General features: G+C 37.5%; 1 protein-coding gene across 5 annotated transcripts in view; it reads left to right on the forward strand.

Moving 5' to 3' along the window:
* CTNND2 (catenin delta 2) overlaps nt 1–17044 on the forward strand; it is a 1187410-nt gene that overhangs the window by 436659 nt on the left and 733707 nt on the right. For all 5 annotated transcript variants that reach the window (XM_073332333.1, XM_073332332.1, XM_073332334.1 and 2 more), the window contains one exon: nt 2296–2408. In XM_073332333.1, the coding sequence (XP_073188434.1) occupies nt 2296–2408 (113 nt within the window). The remainder of the gene's footprint in view (nt 1–2295; nt 2409–17044) is intronic.

The raw sequence follows: 17044 nt of genomic DNA on the forward strand, positions 1-17044 counted from the left end.
GAAGTGAACCATATCTGAGATTAGAGAAATGTAATCTCACTCAGATTGCTTTTGGTTCCTGGGGTTGGGGGCTAGGCAACATGAAGGAAGGATGAAACTTCCTGAATCTTCTGTCATTTCCTTCTCACTTTCAAATGCTCAGTTCTGCACTTTTTGGTTTTTTTATAAAGACTGGAGGCAAGTGTGTTTCTGTAGTCCATCATACACCACTCCATTAACCAGCCAAAGGGGGTTACTGGACAGCAATGCAGGGGAGGGGATCTTTCCCCACAGGAGTTCAGTGATCTATACAGCTAGACCCTGTTGATTGGGGAAGCTCAGGATTGAATTTAGGGACTCTTATTTTCAGTGCTAAAAGTTCATATTTTCCCAGAATAGGAGTCTAGATCTATACTAAGCATTGGGTTAGGGCTCTTCCATTTTAGAAATCAGTGTAACTGATTGCTATAACAGAACATGGCAATCTTCAGGGTTTGATTAAAAAGTGATTCTGTTTAACCAGGCTTTTAATTAGTCGGTTTATCAATTAGTTACCATTATGAAAGACAGAGAGAGGGGGACCTCTGTGTGCATAATGGTGCAGTGTTTTTATTGAGTCAGCCAGAAGGGTGGCTCAAACATGTTATTGTTTTGTTTTGTATATTAAGTGTAATGTGGTGGGATACTACAGTGGTAAATGCAGTGCAAGCGACTGAATAGTCATCACACAAACTACTTGTTGTGTGATAGTGTTGCATTTGTTTGTTTCTGCTTTTGTGTGTGTGAGTGAGAGAGAGAGACTGTGTACATGAGAACACACAGATTCACCAGTGATGTGTTGCCAGTATTTTAACAAGGGATTCCCATAACATTGTCTGCCTCAGCCTGTGTCTCTCTTCTTCCCCCACAATCCAGTGCTTTTCTGGCAACTCTGTACTCCACTGAGCCACTTGCTGGCTTTTATAATCGCCTGAACCTCGGATGATCAGTCTTAGCTGGGAAAGAGTTGATCTGTCACAGGTGAGGCTGGGCCTACCTCCCATTAAAGGGCCAGCCACCTACACTAGCTTTCTCATAACCATAATCAAGGACAAAAGGCAGCATAACTTGACAAACTTATCGTAAGTGCACTTTGCTGAAATAGTCTTTGTTCTTGAAAAATATACTGAGTACTCTACATGTTCGGACAGCCCATGGAGAACTGAAAATCTTGTAGTGGGTGTTTATTGTATACTCACCTTGTAATAAGAAAAGGAGTACTTGTGGCACCTTAGAGACTAACCAATTTATTTGAGCATAAGCTTTTGTGAGCTACAGCTCACTTCATCGGATGCATACCGTGGAAACTACAGCAGACATTATATACACACAGAGATCATGAAACAATACCTCCTCCCACCCCACTGTCTCACGAAAGCTCATGCTCAAATAAATTGGTTAGTCTCTAAGGTGCCACAAGTACTCCTTTTCTTTTTGCGAATACAGACTAACACGGCTGTTACTCTGAAATCTGTCACCTTGTAATGTGTTTTTTTTATTGGGGTGCTCTGCGGGAGCTGGATGTCTGGGGGGGGGGCTTACATTTGATGCAATCTGCTGCATTTTAAAAAAAATCAGAAATATTTTATGAACTCTATGGCTAAGTCAGTTTGGTAATATCTCTAGTTTGGTAATATCCAGAGAATCAGGGAAATTACCCCAACCCTACCATCAGTTACTGGCAGGATTTTAACAAGGGGCTGCTCTGAAATCACAAGAATTGACTTCCAACAGAACACCAAGATGCTGAAATTAAAGTATATGTGGCCAATAAAAACATACTTACATCTATCTTATAGTTTATTTTTCCAGTCTATACTACGTTATGTTGCATGATGAATATTTAGCTGAGTACAAAAGATTTCATCACCATGTATTACGCTCTACAGATCCCTTAGCTGTCTTAATAAATGTAAAAAATTGCTCCTTTTGTTTTAGCATCCTTGTGTCAGCTTAGTGAAAACCTATTACACCACCATTAAGAAAAACATATGCACTAAGGAGGGAATTTTGACATGAGTCTGTCACTTAGGCTCATTTGAAAATTTCACCCTAAATAAACTAACTCCATTTATAATGCACATGATCAGAATTATGAGTGAACCAGCAGGTGTTATCATATACATTTGGACTGTGAATGTGTTAAAAAGAGAGGGGGAAAGCTTTTCATAGAAGTGTCATAGTAACACTTATTTCAAATGCTATAATTTGACACATGCACTGAAATTCTTTCTGATTCTTGCAAAGATCATTGAGTGAATGTTTGTTTTGTTTCAGGAGCTGCAGTTTGAGAGACTGACTCGAGAACTTGAGGCTGAACGCCAGATTGTAGCCAGCCAACTGGAGAGATGTAAGCTTGGATCAGAGACTGGAAGCATGAGCAGCATTAGGTACTGTACGAATTGCTCATTTGTCTGTCATTGTAATGAACTGCTGTTGATAATAAATTGTATTGATCATCTTCTTGTGACAAATTACACACCAGGGAATGTGAGCTTTTGGTAGACAGTTGAAAATTTATATTAAGTGACCTGATTTTTTATTTTCGTCTGATATGACAAGATGATGAATCTACGGCATGGTTTGGTAGCAGAATTTTCAGCACCAAAACTATAGGGGCATTGAAATGAAGTAATTGCTATAATCAGTTGAAGTATTTTTTTTTTATTGGAAATCTGAAGAACTGGGGTGACATCTTGGCCCCATTGAAGTCAGTGACTCTTATTTTCTTCAGTAAAGCCAAGATTTTACCTTCAGACTGTAGTGACAGTGTGGCCACAGAGATGTCTACTCATGATGACTATGAAATCTATATACTTCAGACAGTGATCTTAAGGTTGAAAATTCAGCCAAGACACTTTACTCCACATGCATAAGCACACACATGTAATTACAGAAACATACATGTTTTCTGACCATCCACCCACCCCTCATTCTCCAAATTCAACAATCAATTTAAGAATATTTAACATATTATTTTAAATATAGAGAGAATTTTAGTGGACTTTACTGAAGTCACTGTTCTGTAACATCAATACTTAATTATACAAATGTCAATTTCCTTTTTTAAGGCTTTGTTTGCATGTGCTCTATTATAGCAAAGTTATTAGATACATTACATAATTTTCATCAAGAAGTTTAGTATAAGTAATTACAACCATAAATTGGCATATCAAAGTTAGGGTGTTTTGACACATATTTGATTAGGCTTGAACCTATTTTTTAAAAGAGCAATCTTAGTAGAAGAAACTTGTTTTAGGTTATTGTTGTTAAATGCCTTATCCTTCAAACCCTTTCTCATATGACTAATCCCAGTGAAATGTGTAGGATTATTTATGTTAATAAGGTTTTGTAGATTTGGGCCTCTACATGGCTGAAGGTAACAAAGGGTAGGTTCTTTCAGTTCTCTCTCTCTCTCTCTCTCTCTCTCTCACACACACACACACACACACACACACACACACACACACATATACACACCTATGATGTATTAGCTTGAATCATACTGAAGAATCAAGAAGACATGATTTCTGATAGTCTGTGTTCACATACATTTCAACAGAAAACCAGTTCTACAAAGTGTGAAACATTAGTTTTGTCAAAAATTATTTTGGATCCAGATGCAGATCTACTTCACTGTCCATAAACCAAAATGATAAGGCTGATATCTGTTTAATACAGAAGACCAAGCATGACATGTCATTCTGTTTTGAATTTTGTTAGACTTTACCAAAAAAGATTCAGAAAAATCCATTACTGTATGAATAACTATTCCCCAATTCAAGTAATTCAAATTACACCTCAGTCAAGAAGATGGTTGTTTTGCAGGGAACACAGGAAGCCTCTGAAATCATTTATTAGTAAAATGCTAAAGGAGCTAAAGTCTAGCAATTCAGTTAAAATAATTAAAAAAGTCTCTCACCAACTAAGCTGAGTCAAGAAGTGAGATTGGCTTTAAACAAAGGTACACCATTCCTTATCAGTAAGTATTTTGATTTTTTTTCTAAAGGTTAAAGTGCCTTTTTTATACTCCAAAACAACTCTCCTCAAGGTTAAAGCCCAATTTTAGCCCAATAATTTCAATTATAGAAAGCCACTTTCATTCAAAATGAAATATCTGAAAAGTTTAAGTATGCTAGTGTTTGGTTTCAAGAAAACTACCTAAACTACATTGAAAGAATTACATTATTTTCTAAGTGTTCCAGACAATCACCGTATAAAAAAATGCTCTGGTTTCTATGATTGATAGAAGATGGGGGGTTTAAGTCATGCTTCTTGGGTTCTCAACAACCCCCAGATCATTTAAAGATCTCTAAAAGAGACTGTTCAATCTTTTAAGGAGTTTGGGAATGTAATTGTTGATTTGTTTTGGGAAAATGTTAATAGCTGCACCAACTCAAGAGATTTCATCTAAAATGTTTTCAACATTTGTCACTGGCCCCAGATACCTTTTACTTATCAAAATTTAGAGTTTCTGGGTTTTAGAGTATTTAAAAAAATATTTGAAATTGCATGGTCCAAAGCAGGCAGTTAATAGGTTAACATCAAATCAAGCTTTTCAGAATTAGCACATTCATATGAAATTAAACAATATTCTAGACTGTGGCATTGTATCTTTCTTGTTTTTATTTGGAGCACTTAATAAAAGTCTTTCATTTTTCTTAGTTCTAGCTTAAAAAAAATAGAAATCCTTTTTTCCAAGTCAAGTCAAACATGAAATGACGTAAGCGTGGGTGGAGTTCACACTTATTGATAATTCATCCATATTTCAGTTTGTCCTTCTAGTTTCAATAATGGTTTAAAGAGAGACATCAAAATCTGAGTAGGCAGAATTGCTACATTAGATAAAATACAGTGCAATCATACATGCCACAAAATGATAACATTATAGTATCTGGTCTATCTAGGGGTCATCATCTCTAGAATGAGGCTTACTTAAAATACTGCCTTTTAATATCTACTATTCTGCAAAGAGAGAAATGTTTTTCACATCATAATTACTCTTTCAGCATGTGATTTCAATAATTTAGTTTATGTCACCTTCTTGTTTTGTTCCTTCAAACACTAAGAGCAAATTTGTAAAGAAACAGACTGAAACTGATTCCGTTTTGTATGTAATGGTCTTCAAGACTGATGGTCGTCATTAATTCAGATATTGATAGATTTTCTCTTGAATTAGTGGTGAAGACACTACGCACAACTGAAATCCCACAAGGGTTCCTTCTCCTGTAGATTTGCTGTTAATGCAATGACTTCTACAACTATAATGATGCTCTGGGCAGTTAGCAGCTTTTCAAAACAAAGTAATGAAACTTAATTTCAAAGTGTCTCAAACCTTCAATATCCAAATCATTTGAAGTAAATTCGTGGGCGTGGTGACTAAATGATAATTCCTATAAGGAAGCTGATTGATTATAGATTTGAGTTGGGATTGGATTAATGCTTTTATAAAAGTATCTACAATTAACATTGGATAAGCTCCCATTAACAGGTACATTTTTTGGTGATACGATTTTAAACAATATCTTTAGGGCATTCAGAGTTTTGGCATTGACTGATAGGGGAAAAGGAAGGTGGTGAGGACAATTTCAAGGAGCTGACTGAAGTCCTGAGCTACATTAACTGTTTCCACTGCATGAATATTTTACATGTGGAATTGACAGGAAAGTTTCCTAGTTACAAATAATTGCATTTTCTTTTTGTTACTGTTGTGGTTAGGTTATGACAAATCTTTTTTTTAGCCCAAGAAAATGTAAAATATATGGACGCAGAATAATCCTCTGAGACTCTTGTGCATTTTTGCCTTGCTATCACCGAGCATGAAAGGAGGGCTCAGCCTCCAAGACACCAACCTTTTTTTGAATACAGACAATGTGGCAGCTTCTTCATGGGACTGAGGTTTATGCTGAGGAAAAGGGAGGGGACTGGGTGGGACAGTGGAAGGAGCAGGCAAGTCAGCGGGGGACCCGGGAAAAGGTTTGCATTACGAGTTACCCTCTCTCCAGTGCAACGAGGAATATTTGGGAAAGCTCATATAGCCCAATGTCTGTATTATGTTTTCTCCAGAGCCCTTTCCTGAGCAGCACTTTCCGCATCTGTAAATTGGGGACAGCTTCCTTTATGAAACACTCTGAGATCTGTAGGTGAAAATTGTTATAGAAGTACTGACTTTTATTATTTTATGTCACTAAAAGGAAATAGTCCTTAGCACAATATGCCTCTCTAAGAAAGCAGGAGGCCTGGCCTGGGCTGCTGGGCAACTGGGCATTTACCAGAGTCAGCCTCCTAGACATCCCAGTAAGGAGGGCCCAGACGAACCCTTTGTACTCATCAACAGAATCATCTTTGAGGGGTTCTCCTCCTAGTGAGGGAGGAGAAAGAAGCCCCTTGCACCTTCTCTGCTCAACTCTTCATAGAAGGCAGTGTAGTAACCATCCCTCTCCACCTCCACTGTTCACAGCACTTGGACCTTTTCGCTGCAAGGCCTGGTGCCTGCACTCCTCCTTTCCTGCTGTCCACAAATAAGCCTGGCACTCTAGCACTTTGTCTGACTAAAAAATAGAAATTGCTAGAGGAGGGAGAGGACAGAGCCAGGCTGTGTATGTAGCAGGTGCTACCAGGTGGAATGCAGAAGGAGCAAACACTGGGGATTGCAGGACCCACAAACACACACTCATACAGACACACACACACACCCCCATTACTAGAGTGAAGTACAAAAGGAGAATACAGAGATGAAGAGGGTAGAGGTGGGTATGAGCCCTGTTCTTGGGAAGAAACGGGAGTAAAAGGGGACCAAAGGAGATACAGAGATGGGTAGGGGATACAGAGGTAACAATGAGAGTAGGAGTGAAAGCAGAGGTTAAAAGCTTGCAAGGAAGGAGAGTGGGACACTGGAAATGGGAAGGTGTAGAATCAACACAGCTCTGAAATTCTCTCCTCCACTTCCCTGCCAAGCTTGGAATTCCCACATTGACAAAAATCTGAGAAGGGAAGGGAGATCACCCTGTACAGACAATACTGAAAAAAAGAAAACTGTAGAAACAAAACTTCAAGCTAGTAATTTTAAAAATTGCCATAAATCTGCTGTGTGGGTTAATTTCAACATCACTTTCTTTATCTGGTATGTTTTCAATTTTTTCTATAGCCAGTTGAGTTAAAGCATTTTTTTAAACCGCTGGTAAAAGTCTATATGTACCCCACTTCTCCAGCAATAATGTTCCTCATGATCAAATATTTGTGAGATAGAAAAGCAGTAGAGAACTACAGCTATTATGATATTGTGTGTTTAAGTAAACTCCCTGACATTTTTGCAATGGGGTACCATTTGTTCTACAACATTTTCAAAATGTACTTGAGGGATAAAGGTAGGATCATAGTGGAGGTAATAATGCAGTTCCCAGGTGGATGAATCATGAGGCCTCCAATGGAGCAGAATGAAATCTTGAGAAAAAGAGTGAGTGCATTGTACGCTTCTTTTTTATAGTATTTAAGGTATTCTAAATATATGAAACAGGTCTTTTTGAAACTGTCCCTTGCTTCCAAAATCATACTTAAACAAGTGTAAAAAGAGCTAAAATCCTTTTTGCTGTGGATCCTTGTCTGAAAGCCACGGTTTTGACGAAGCTGAACTCTTTTAAATGAAACAATTTAATTAACACTGAATCCTTCTAGTTAAACAGTTCATTAAAAAATCTAATTTTAATCTCCAAAGATAAAACACTCTTTATCTTTAAAGAGTATCTGGTAGAAATGAGTCAAAATCAGAAATTACAGTTTTTGCTGTTTATGTGCCTGCGACTTGAAATTTAAAGGACATTTTAAAAACTCACTTTTTAAAATTAGTTTTGTTTACAAAAAAAAAAAGGAGAAGTGAGTACATGCAGATTTCTGCAATGATGTCATCATTTTCTGAAGTCGGGTTAGTCCATTATTCAGCATATCTTTCTGATCATGAAGAAATAATCAAACTGGACTGATTGTAATCAGCATATTTTAATACTGTGAACATTTTCATTATTTTTTACACTTTGAAATAATTATCTCAAAAGATTTTAAAAGATTTTTGTTTTGTTTCTTTTTAATCTTGTCTGTTCCTTGGGGATTGAGCACCCAGCACCAAGGCATATCAGCAGCTGAGTGTATGCCTACATTTGAATTTTTATCATAGTCTTTAAAAAAGACTGGAGAAGGGCAAACTTAGTACCTTCCTTTTATTGGGGGAACATGACATTCTCATCAGCGAACTAAGGAAATGTGGTCTAGATGAAACTATGTAAAGTAGATGCAAAACTGGTGAAACCTGTACTCAGAGTAGTTATCAATATTTCACTGTCAAACTAGGAGAACATATCTAGTGGAGTCCCACAGGGGTCTGGCCTAGGTCCTGTATTATTCAATATTTTCATTAATTTCTCAGTCAGTGGAGTGTAAACTATGTTTTAAAAAATAGTGGATGATACCAAGCTAAGCGGGGTTGCTAGCACTTTGGCGGACAGGATTAGAATTCAAAACAACTTTGACAAATTGGTGAATTGGTCTGAAATCAACAAGTTGAAAATCAATAAAGATAAGTGCAAAGCACGCACTTAGAAAGGAAGAAAATCAAATGCACAACTACAAAATAGGGTATAACTGGCTAAGCAGTAATTCTGCAGAAAAGTTCTGGGAGATTATAGTAGATCACAACTTGAATATGAGTCAATAATGTGATGCAGTTGCGAAACAAGTTAATATCGTTTTAGGGTGTGTTAAAGGGAGTGTTGATGTCAGATGTGAGATAATTGTCCTGCTCTACTCGGCACTGGTGAGGCCTCAGCTAGAGTACTGTGTCTGGTTTTGGGCACCATGCTCGCAGATGGGGGAAAGTTGGAGAGTCCAGAGGAGAGCAACAATAACAAAAAATGGTTTAGAAAACATATACGAGGAAAGGCTAAAAAACCCCAAAACAGCTGGACATAAGAAGAAAAAGGAAAAGACAGAGTGAGAAGAGAAGACTGAATGGGGGGACCTGCCAACAGACTCCAAATATATTAATGTCTGTTACAAAGAGGATGATGATCAATTGTTCTCCCACTCCACTGAAAGTAGAACAAGAATTAATGAACTTAATCTGCAGCAAGGGAGATTTAGGATAGATATTAGAGAAAAAAATCTAACTATAAAGATAGTTAAACACTGGAATAGGTTTCCAAGGGAAGGATGATCTAGGTGTACTTGGTCCTGCTTCAGCACAGGAGATTGGACTAGATGAGCTCTCAAGGTCCCTTCCAGCCCTATATTGTATGATTCTATTATTAACACACATGAATGTACACTATTGTACATTCTAATATAGACACTAACACAAATATTTGCTCCAGGACATACATGTTTTTGCTAATTTTATAGAACTCTGTTGCCTGGGGTTAAACACAACCAGTGTTTGTGTCCTGTACACCCTAGAATTAATAATCAAATTAGTTAACATGTTAAAATATTACTATCAGTTGAGGTGTGGACATAGCCTATCAGAGCATACTTTTTTAGAAATAGTTGAATTATTCAATCTCTGCACAAGCTGTTGATACAGGAGTTGATATCTCTAGTGACGACTTGTTCAGTGTGTTAGCAGGACTAGCTCTGTCTGAGGTACTGACTGGGTATTTGTCACTTTTAGAGCCTGACTTGTCAGTGATCTTCCTGGCTACCTGCTCTGTGTGAGGGCTTTTGCAGCTGCTGTGTCTGTCAGTCATAACCTAAACAGGAAGCCAGTCAAAGTATGAGTTGTCTCAACAAAAATATTCTTCTTACCTTACGTGGACTATCTTCCCTTATATGACATCTTATCACAAGAGTCTGCATCTGGGATATCTGACAAACAAGATGAGAATAAACAAAAAGATTCCCCAGCCCGTGAATATAATTTTAAATTGTATTTATTGATGAGGTATGCAATTCATTTAGACCCAAATGGACATCACCCTCATAGTGATTTCATTGTTTCTTATTATAAATAATATAAGCATGTGTTCTTGAAACTGCAGATTTAGGAAACGTACAGGCTAAAGAAACATCCTTTCTATCCTCATTTTTGTATCTTGTTCTCATTTTGAGTGTAATTCACACATTTGGGCCTTGGCAGGTTGAAAGTTATGCCTACAGCTCAACTGTGAAGCACCATGTGGTTATGATTTGGATCAATACATGCATGCAAAAATCAATTACAGGCATGGGCAAGCAGCTCTCTTTATCTGTGCAAAATTCTGATCTCGTGTTCTTTGCTGAGCTTGGTTTGTTTTCTCTAGATACAGTTTTATACCCATACTATAAGTAAGCTGTTCAACTGAAAAACTAAAATGGAAATATTAAGACAACTCTTAGGACTAAACTCTGATCTTGGGTACATGTTTAGCTCCAGTTGCCTTAAATGAGAGCTGCATAGCCACCTGAGAATGCCATTTGGCTGGAAGGGCAGATGCCTTTCTCCCCAAGCTCATTGCACAAATCTTCCTAAGCAAAATATCTACTTATTTTTTCTTTTATCTTGAGTTTTCTATAGATATTTCCTGAGTATTGTAACATTATTACAAGTATTTTTTTTAAATCATTGCACAGATAAAGTAAATTTTTATTGAAAAAAATATAAAAAATGAGAAATATGTTGCTTTTTGGGGCGTAAAGAAGCCAGAAGCATTTATATTTGTACATGAATCAGGGTTTCTGCATTTCACAGTAGCATATATATCATATGATTTTAGTGGCTTCTGTGGAAATAATTTCTGTTAAGCATATACTCTAGTATATAGTATCCTGGGCTATGTCTAAATTGCATATCTGCCTCTTTTGGAGATGTATAGGTTGTGCAATTTGTTTACTGGGAAAAATGTTGATTCACTAAAGAATGTATAATTTTTGTAACCACTGAAAGATTGTTGAGATAATTGTGTAGCAAATCTAATTTTGATAGCTAAATCCTTAAGGTTCATGATTTCTAGAAAAATAATCAAGTATAGGTGCAATACATTGTAACCTATGTAGTGAAAAGTGATTTCTTGTGTGCATTGCTTACAGTTAAAAAAACCACAAAAACATAATTTGCCACTTGAGAAGGAAGCTTTCTGGACAACAAATGTGGATAACAAATCTCATTTATATCAGAATTGCACAAGCATATGCTAAAGGCTTGCTGCTGATTTTTAAACATATATTTAGGTACTAGCAATGTGCATAAATGAATTACGTATTTTAATACTGTATTTTTGTTGAAAATATAACTTTTTTTCAACCAGTATTAGCTTCTGAACATGCTAAATGGCAAGATAAAATGTCTTGAAAGATACTTTAAAATTAAACCTTGATAAGAAATGTAGACAAACCTAAAATACGATATGCTGACAGCAATCTTTGAGTCTAATATGAAAATATTAGTAGCTTCAGATAGTGTTTTTTTTTAAAGTTACAATAGGCATGGTGTACCAAGAATATGCTCTCCATTTTTTTCTCTGTGGACTTTTAATATGAGACTGTAAGAACAACAAAACCCAGAGAGAAGAATCATTAGGAATAATTTCAGGGAAAAAAAGATGGGCTGCATAAAAGACAATCTCTAAACTGTAGATGATGTATTGCTTTTAGATAGCATTGGGGAATAAAATCTAGAAACATCTATAATTTTTAGGACAATCCTTTTACAAAAGAGAAATAAAACACATACTGTCACAATAAGGTGTTCCATGTAGCTAAATCAGTTTGTGTGTAAATCTATGGCTTTACTTTTGCTTTTTATCAGATGACCTGGTTATTTTTTGTTTTGTTTTGTTTTTATTCTCAGCTTCATATGAGTTTACTTTGCCCTTAAAATTTACGCCCCCCTACCCCCCCGTTTTTGGTTTCTACATTTAAGTATCAGCCGTGTTAGTCTGTATTCGCAAAAAGAAAAGGAGTATTTTTGGCACCTTAGAGACTAACCAATTTATTTGAGCATAAGCTTTCGTGAGCTACAGCTCACTATTACCAGCAGGAGAGTGGGGTGGGGGGAGAGAAAACCTTTTGTAGTGATAAACACCCATTTTTTTCATGGTCTGTGTGTATAAAAACATCTTCTGTATTTTCCACAGTATGCATCCGATGAAGTGAGCTGTAGCTCACGAAAGCTTATGCTCCGATAAATTGGTTAGTCTCTAAGGTGCCACAAGTCCTCCTTTTCTTTTTACATTTAAGTAGTTATCCTAAAGTTCAAATAAGACAGTGTGTGCATAGGAACAAAAACAGTCAGGTTAGGGACCTAGGAACAGGCCTATCAGCTCAGACCCGTGATCCATCTAACCCAATATCTTGATTCTGACAGGGATCAGTAGTATTAGATGCTTTGGAGAAAGGTGCAAAATACACCTGCAGCTGGCACTTAGGAAGAAACTTTCCCTGGAGGCAGGTTATTCTATAACTCCATTAGAAATTGGGTCATGCCCTGAAGCATAACAGTTTATACCCTTTCTAAAATTCTTCTAAAAGTTGATCCGAATTATAGAAGTTCTTATTATTATGCTGACTGTGTAATTCTTTTTTTTTAAATCCTGTCCCGCCAAATTCTTCACCTCTGTGTTTTCTTAAGGCAATATATTCACTGCCACTGAATGTCGTGGAAGAAGTGCCATTTAAGTGTCCCCACTGCATTTGGATTGTGAAAGAAGGGAAAAAAGGGTCTTCAGTGACTGGAGTCAATGTGGGAACAGGAAGTGGCTGGATGAGGTGGAGCATTGACCCACCCTGTGCACTGGGCAGACAGGAGGTATTTATATACTGCATTCCAGAAGGAACTCTCTCTCTCTCTCTCTCTCTCTCTCTCTCTCTCATCCACCCTGGATCAGCCCCGGGCAGTCAAGCTAGTTGCTGGTGCCTCCTTGTGGCAGGTGTGCAGGTACTTGTTACAGAAAGAATAGGTTTCTCTAATAAACATGAGTTGGAAGTGGATTTAGGGGAAGGTATCTCCTGAGAAAGCTGGGAAAAGCAGGGGTTGGGGCTCCTGAAGTCTGGTACAGAGGGGAGACAACCCCCACACCTCTGTTTTTGTTAAGTGAATAAAGTTGCAGCTTAATGAAACCCTGCCCATTGTATCCTGTCTTTCTTCTTATATAGCTGGGACATACATTCCACAGGCTAAATGTGTGCTTTGTGGGAAAAAAAAAATTCTGTTATCACTTTAAATTTACTCCCTGTCCGTTAAACCACCTGTTGAATGGTCTGTTTTTGTGGTCAACTGTGCATGCAAATGCATACAAATGTGGGAATCAATAGGAGCTGTAGATTCTAGGGCAGAATTTGACCCAAAGTGGGTAGGACATATTTTTAATGACATTATATTGCAAGTCATTATGGTCACATGATACAATCATTTGTGTTTTAAGATTTTGATCAAGACCCTCACATTTAGAAAACAATAAAACTTTCAAGTGAAATTTTTATGCAGAGAAACAAAAAAATTAGTTCTTGGATTACTCTACATTTAAATTGCATTTGGTTCTTATCAAGCAGACACATTCAATTCTGCTTATTACAGACATTTCTTTACATTGGTGACTACTTCCTATTGCCCAAGGTAGTGCAGCATATAACTAAATTCTCTTGTACTTAGAATGTTGCCAACTTGAATGTCAACACTGCACCATTAGTTTGTATAACTAATATAATTTCTTCACTGAACAAGGGTCTCTTGTTCATCTCAGCATGAACTGATATACAATGTTGAAACTTCTTTCATACAGGAGATGGTAGAGTTTAAAAAGCTTGTAGACTGGTGTTTCAGCAGCAGACACAGGAGGTTTTGGCTAATTTGTTGACAGTAATGCTGCAGTGCACAAGCCCACAGGCTAGCCCTTGCTGAAATGTCTGTTTACTCAGTAGTTCAAGAGCTGAATAAGCTAAAAGTATGTTGCACATTATTGCTGAAGATTTTCTTCTTTCTTGAGTGTTTGTAGCTCAGAAAGAGATGATTGAAGGAATCTGTTCACTGAATTCATTGACAAGTTTATTTAAAATAAAACCATTAAGGACATATTTCCTTTTTAAAGAGACGAATAAAATTACACACCTAAAGCAGTTCTCACATGAGATATTCCTCACCTTTGCTAAGTAGTTTACTCTGTTGTGGAGAGAAGTTATTATGCACCCTGTTTCATAAATGCTTAACAAATGTGTGAGATAAGGTGGGTGAGTTAATATCTTTTATTGGAACAACTTCTGTTGGTGGAAGGGACAAGTTTCAAGCCACACACAGCTCTTCTGAAGCTCAAAAGTTTCTCTCTTTCATCAACAGAAATTGATCCAGTAAAATATATTACCTCACCCCCCTTGTCTCTCTAATATTCTGGGCCCAACATGACTACCACAACACTGCAAATAACAAATGAGGCACAAAGAAAAGGAGTACTTGTAGCACCTTAGAGACTAACAAATTTATTTGAGCATAAGCTTTCATGAGCTACAGCTCACTTCATCGGAAGTGAGCTGTAGCTCACGAAAGTTTATACTCAAATAAAGTGCCACAAGTACTCCTATTCTTTTTGCGGATACAGACTAACACGGCTGAGAGTGTGAGAGTTGCTGGCAAATGCAGGAATCCTTGACTTTCCTTTTCAGGGCAAGTTTCTTCCTGCTTTTTTTCTGTGCTAAGCAGGAAGTCAGGGCAAAGAATCTGACCAAAATATTTTCTGCCTTATACTCAAATCATACCAGCCACAGGTCCGATGAATTTAAATTCAGTACATGACACAGACTCATGCTCAGCCTTCCAGCATTCTAGGGAAAAATGTTTTTGAAAACATTTTGAGGGGCCAGAAGGAAATTTCACACTCTACTCCTGTTTATGTTCATCCATGTTGCTCAGTCTCTACTCTAGCTCTGAAAATGTTGTAGTTAGAACACTGTTGAAACGGTTTTTCTTTCTAGCAGCATGCCAATTTAGTTTTCCTGGTCAATATGTTATACTAAAAGCCGAGGATGGGCCATGTAAGACATCAGTTTATAAAGAAGTTCACCTCCGTAGACTAACCAGGGAACATTTGTTATCAGTATCTAAGTGTAGTTCTGTGTAACACAGGTCCAGATCTTGTACAGGCCAAGGTCATGCATTACTTGAGTTTTGATGAAGTACAGGATCCTGTTAAAACATACTTTTGGAGCCAGGTTAAAATGCAGAGCAAGTAAGATAAGCTTTGCCAAAGGGCCTACTCTATTGCTGTATAAGCATGCAATTTTTCAACAATTCAGAGGGCATGATCTTATCAGATTGGTGCAGGCCAGCACTGGAAAGAAAGTGTGCTAGAAGAAAACATTAGAACTGGTCAAAAATGGGGAAAATATACATGAAAAAGTTGTCCTTTTTCACTGATTTTTTTAAAATTTAAGGATCTCTAGAAAATATGCCACAATCAAAACATAAAGTACAGTGTTGTGATTTTTTTAAAAAGAAGAGACTATAGTGGGAAGGCTTTGATGGTCCACTCTGCAAAATCTCAGAATAGTTCACTCTGAGTAATCTTGGGGGAGAAAATGGTCAATGGTGTCAGTTTTTGTCCACTTCAGTGGAACAGAATTTTACAGCCGCCTTGCATCAGAATATCCCCTGGTTTAATTAAATAATTATAATGAATTTGGTCAGATACAGCTACTAAGTTAGTTCTAAGTTTACAGGATCTACTTAGGAAAAATATTTGGGATTTATTGTTTATCGGTATAACTATATTCTACGCTTGGCTTTTCCTGGCATAGGTAGGTCTGTATAAAAAAAAAATCACAGCCTAACTGACATAGCTGTTCTGGCACCCCTTTTAAGTATGGATGAGGCTTTAGAAAACTGAGGATATATTTCAGAATTAGGGAGAGACTGGTTTTATGGGTAAATTATTGGGGGGAAGGCGTATTGTGAGATTTCACTGTATTCTCCAAAAAAGACAATTGTTTGATGGTTCTCATGAATATTTTTGGCTAAATCCTTCACTTATTCCCCATAAAACTCTGTTGACTTCAATGGCTTGGACAAAGTTTAAATCAGTGCATTTTACATACATGCTTGTATTTTGAAGTAGGTCAGTTTCATTCTGTCAAATTGTGAAATGGGGAAATTGAGACTCGAGCCCTGCCCACACTGGAGTTTTTGCACTGATGCAGTCACACCAGTCGAATCTTTAGTGTAGACATGCTACAATGCTGTAAAACTTAGCTCACCTCTGATTCCAACTGGGGTAGAATTCACTGGGAAAAGCTGTTTGTAAATTGGTGTCACTATATTGGTGCAAAAATCCCCAATGTAGATGAGAGATGGTGATTTAACAATGTCTAAACCACACATTATTCTCCTCTTCCGCTCCCAGTCTGCTTCCCTCTTTACCCAAAAAATGACTTAATCTTTCCAAATACGTAAACTGGAGATAATACCTATTAATCAAGCTACTTCTAGATGCAGGGATCTTAAACCCTCTACTTTTAGATTATCCTTTGGTCAGTTTCATTGTCTCCGTTTGACAGCTCGGATAACTCAGATAAAGAGAACAGGGGATTTGCCTGGGGGACACAAGAGTCTACTACATCAGTTCTCAGCCTTTTTTGATCTGTGACACAAAACCTGGTTCAAGAATTATCTCGCAATCACCCACGTCCCACAGCTGCATGCAGCTGAGGTGAGAAACTATTGGATGCTTTATGGGTATTGGGCTTATGGGTGATGGTGGATCCCGGATTGTGGTGTTAATGAGGTAGCATGACTGCTGGCTGAAGGGCTGATTTTGGAGTGTGGGGACAGGATGTCTCCTGGTACTAAAGAAGTGTCTTCATTCTCCATTCTTCCCCACCCACTCACAGAGCATGCTGCTCTGGGGCAATGCCACTTCAAGAGGGTATGGAGCTTTAACTTTTGCTTGAGTGCTCAGCGCTTTTGAAAATCAGGCCTTTTATTTACATGCCCCTAACGGTGAAGGGAGAGTTTTGGACTCTGTTCTGAACTTTTTGTATCCTTGCATGTTTGCCCTAATATTTGCTGGACTTTTCAGCT

This window comes from Lepidochelys kempii, chromosome 2 (genome assembly GCF_965140265.1).
Source record: "Lepidochelys kempii isolate rLepKem1 chromosome 2, rLepKem1.hap2, whole genome shotgun sequence".
In the NCBI taxonomy this organism is placed as follows: Eukaryota; Metazoa; Chordata; order Testudines; family Cheloniidae; genus Lepidochelys; species Lepidochelys kempii.